We start from the raw sequence: 4,628 nt of genomic DNA on the forward strand, positions 1-4,628 counted from the left end.
GGAGGTTGCTGTGAGCTGTGATGCCAAGGCACTCCACCCAGGGCGACAGCTTGAGGATCTTTCTAGAAATAATAATAATAATAATATCAACTTATGGAATATTTCTTCCTTCCTTCTTTTCTTTTTTTTGTACAGTCTCACTTTGTTGCCCTTGGTAGAGTGCTGTGCTGTCACAGCTCACAGTAACCTCCAGCACCTGGGCTTAGATGATTCTCTTGCCTCAGCCTTCTCTTGCCTCAGCCTCCGAGTAGCTAGGACTACAGGCGCCCGCCACAAGGCCCTTTTTCATTGCAGTTTGGCCAGGCCGGGTTTGAACCCACCACCCTTGGTATATGGGGCCGGTGCCCTACTCACTGAGCCACAGGCACCGTGTGTGTGTGTGTGTGTGTGTGTGTGTGTGATTTTTTAAAATCCTGCTCTCTCTACTGCACAGCCAGAGAGATCATAACCAATCCAGCAGTAAAGAGCACCCCCCAGCGGACAGATTGTAGTCTTTTTTTTTTTTCTTTTTGAGAAGGAAAGAGAAGTCTATTAATTTGCCAGCAAATGAGGTTGGCAGACTCCCATTTTAAAGTACTGACACCCTCCAGGTTTAAGGTCTTTTTTTTTTTTTAATTTTTATTTATTTATTTGCAGGTTTGGGCCGGGGCTGGGTTTAGAACCCACCACCTCGGTATATGGGGCCGACGCCCTACTCCTTTGAGCCACAGGCACCACCCAGTTTAAGGTCTTTTAATGGGACCTTAAAAGACTTTCCCACTTAAAGAAAGTAGGGTTTCTTGGAGAAATGGTTGATTCTAGGTCTGGGGCAGGAATGGATGAACCCAAACATTTTGACATAGTAGATAAGAAAGAAATCATCAGAGATTCCTAGGGTGATAGGAAAAGGACTCAAGAGCCAATGGAGGAGGCTAAAGACAAGACAATTTGAGCTTCAATAAGAGTGAAAATTTCACTGGATTAGAATGCATCTAATATGTTTATATCTGTGAGTTTATAGTGACATTTAGGGAAAAGGATATGAAACCAACTGGGGACATGCTGAGTGTGACAGAGACACTCTCACTATCTTGAAATGTGAGTAAAGAATCAGGCACATATCCAATCCTTCCTGTATGACTGACTGAGCCTCTGGGTAACTAAGTAACAGCTGAGGGGAAGTGTCTCCTTGTAAAATCATTGTAGCTCAGGCATGAAGAAAACAAAATGATCCACTTAAACTATCCTCTCTGAGCCACCCTCAATGAATGAATAGATTTCTAGGCATTTAGAATGGTCACTAATGTCATTGCAGAGTAAAGGCCAGCCATGATGTGCTTTTATTTATTCATTTGTTTATTTATTTATTTTGAGACAGAGCCTCAAGCTGTCACCCTGGGTAGAGTGCCGTGGCATCTCCGCTCACAGCAACCCCCAACTCCTAGGCTCAAGCCTCCACCTCTCAAGTAGGTGGGACCACAGGCGTCCGCCACAACACCCAGCTATTTTTTGGTTGCAGCCATCACTGTTGTTTGGCAGGCTGGGGCTGGATTCGAACCTGCCAGCTCAGGAGTATGTAGCTGGCGCCTTAGCCACTTGAGCCACAGGCGCCGAGCTCATGATGTGCTTTTAAATGAAAGAAGTCACCACCTCCTGCAGTCTCATCCAGGGGATCAAACCAGAGTCTGAGCTGGTCTCAAGAAGCACCTGCCAGGTGGACAGAGCAGCATGTTGAAGCAAACCCAGCTGGAGCACGCAGTCAGCAACGTCATACTGGAGGAGACACTATAACAAATGAGTTGGTGCTTCACAGATGCATTATAGGGGAAACAGTGGATCCAAAAAATTGTGATGGGCAAGACTCAAACGTAATAGCTACAGATGCACACTTGGGTGATGAACCCCCAAAATAAACCTAAGCAATGACACCTACAAATATGAGATTGGGGTCACTCTTGAAGGGAGGAAATGGGGGCTCACCCTGGAATGGACACTAGGGGAGGGAGAGACTTTTGAGAAGGCAGGAATATTCTAGTTTTTGCCCTGTGTGGTAGTTCTAAGGGATTGACACGCAAATAATTCATGAAATGACACATTTGTTTTGTGTAGTATTCTGTATGTTTTATAACAGTATTTTAAAAAGTAGAGATAAGGTAAGAAAAGATGCCTGTGTATTAAAATGCTAGCGTATTAAAAATGTTTATTAAGCCTGGGTGCAATGGCTCACGCCTGTAATCCTAGCACTCTGGGAGGCCGAGTGGGTGGATTGCTTGAGCTCAGGAGTTCAAGACCAGCCTGAGTAAGAGCAAGACCCTGTTTCTAAAAAATATCTGGGATTGTGGCAGGTGTCTGTCACCCTGGCTGTCCAGGTGCCTGTAGTCACCCTAGGTTAGAGTGCTATGGTGTCACAGCTCACAGCAACCTCAAAATCTTGGGCTTAAGTGATCGTTCCTCAGTCTCTGGAGTAGCTGGAATTCCATTGTTTTTTTTCCATTTCCACTGCTTCACTTGACTAGCTTTTTTTTTTTTTTTTTTGCAGTTTTTTGGCTGGGGCTGGGTTTCAACCCGCTACCATATGGGGCCGGTGCCTTACTTCTTTGAGCCACAGGTGCCACCCTCGACTAGCTTTTTTTAAAAAAACAAAAAGCAAGTCAATGAAACAGTATACAGTACAAAAACATTTGGGGTTTTCACAATGTGGAAGTAGTCACCTGATGTACCATCAGCTGATATACCATAATAGAATATGGGGGGTGGGCAAATGTTATGGAAGAAACAAAAGGTACTACTTTTTTTTTTTTTGGAGACAGAGTCTCACAGTGACTCACTTCCCAGAGTCACCCTGGGAAGAGTGCCATGGCGTCACAGCTCACAGCAACCTCAAATTCTTGGGCTCAAGCGATTCTCTTGCCTCAGCCTCCCAAGTAGCTGGGACTATAGGTGTCCACCACAACACCCAGCTAATTTTTGTTGCAGTTGTCATTGTTGTTTAGCTGGCCCGGGCTGGGTTTGAACCCACCAACCTCAGTGTATGTGGCCGGCGCTGGAACCACTGTGCTACGGGTGCCAAGCCAAGGATACTACTTTGTTAAAAAATGTTTTTGTGCAGTTGTTTAACATTATTTTAAAATAATACATGTAGTAAAATGAACAGCTTGATGGTTTTTCACAATCTAAATAAATCAATGCCCAGATAATGAATCAGAACAGCCCCAGAAATAGTCTCTGCCCTCTCCCAGTCAGTATTCTCCTCCTAGAGTAACCACTATCCTTATTTCTAATGGTGCTGTTAATTATTTATGAGAAAGATTACCTCTGCAATATTAAATGTCAAAATAAAATAGTCTTAAAGTATTTATTTATGGGCTCAGCACCTGTGGCTCAAGCGGCTAAGCGGTACTTAGGGGGCGGAGGCAGGAGAATCGCTTGAGCCCAGGAGCTGGAGGTTGCTGTGAGCTGTGACGCCATAGTACTCTACCTAGGGCAATAGCTTGAGTCTCTGTCTCAAAAAAAAAAAAAAAGTATTTATTTATGCAACAACAAAGCAATATAACTTATTCTGGGAACACAAAAATAAAGGTCAGTCTCCAATCCTAACAAGTTCACAGACTAATACACAAACAAAACTAGTAACGAAGTTCTGGTAAAAATATGAATCCAGTACTGTCAGTGAAAGGGAAGACTAGAGGAAGGAGGTCTTTAAGGGATGGACAGGAGCTGGCTGTCAGCAGTTGCTGTAATGAACACAAATGAAAACTAGCTCTTTAAGAAACCAGTTTATGGGCAGCCTGGTTACTGGTTAATCCTACCTGGATGACATCATTGTTGATCAGGTTACTCAGGGCAGCCTGCACTTGCCAGCTGTATAATGAGGAAAAGGAAGAAACCTCTTCTGGGAGCCCGAGGGAGAAAGCTATGCACCAGGCAGAGGCCGGAAAGCCCTTAATTAAATTCAGCCACTGTGAGAAATCCATCTACAGCTTCAGCGCGCCCCAGCGCTGCCCCCTCTGCCGGCAGGACATGGGCTCGCGGAGGCTGGAGGAAGCACCTGTAAGCATCGCTAATCCGTTTACCAATGGGCATCAAGAAAAATACTGCTTCCTCCTCAGACCAACTCAGGGGACATTTCTAAGGTACTGTGTTTTTTTATTTTCAGTGTTGCGTTGAATTGTGCAAACTTTCTGTGTTTTATTCACTAAAACTTTCTTTTCCTAATGGTTCTATACAGCCTGAGGTCTGATGGACAATCTTTCCAGTGCTTTGGCCTTAAATCTTGAAATGTAGGCCTCGTGGCTTCATAAAAACAGATGGGGGCTTGCATCTGTTCCCGCACAAAGTGCAAGAACACGTGCCACATGTATAAAGAGCAAACCTGCTCAGACAGCTTTACAGAGAGAAATACCTGCTAAGAGGCTACTGGGGGTGGCCCTGCAGCTAATCTCATCATGGTGACACCTGTACTGTCAGTAAGTTGAAGACTAGAGCTGGTCTATTTCCATTGTAGACACCAACTGGCTTTAAGAATGAATTCAGAGGCTCGGCACCTGTGGCTCAAGCGGCTAAGGCGCCAGCCACATACACCTAAGGTGGCAGGTTCGAATGCAGTCCGGGCCTCCAAACAACAATGAGGGCTGCAACAACAACAACAA

At 44.8% G+C, this 4,628-nt stretch overlaps 1 protein-coding gene across 1 annotated transcript in view; it reads left to right on the top strand.

Annotated features, from left to right (window-relative positions):
* The first annotated feature begins 3,860 nt into the window (after nt 1-3,860).
* Nucleotides 3,861-4,628, top strand: part of MKRN2OS (MKRN2 opposite strand) — a 7,434-nt gene continuing 6,666 nt past the window's right edge. Inside the window, exon 1 of the mRNA XM_003796239.2 lies at nt 3,861-4,112. Within this exon, the coding sequence (XP_003796287.1) occupies nt 3,895-4,112 (218 nt within the window). The 5' untranslated portion in view covers nt 3,861-3,894. The remainder of the gene's footprint in view (nt 4,113-4,628) is intronic.

The sequence above is a fragment of the Otolemur garnettii genome, unplaced genomic scaffold (genome assembly GCF_000181295.1).
Source record: "Otolemur garnettii isolate 467f Iridium unplaced genomic scaffold, OtoGar3 scaffold00101, whole genome shotgun sequence".
Taxonomy (NCBI): Eukaryota; Metazoa; Chordata; class Mammalia; order Primates; family Galagidae; genus Otolemur; species Otolemur garnettii.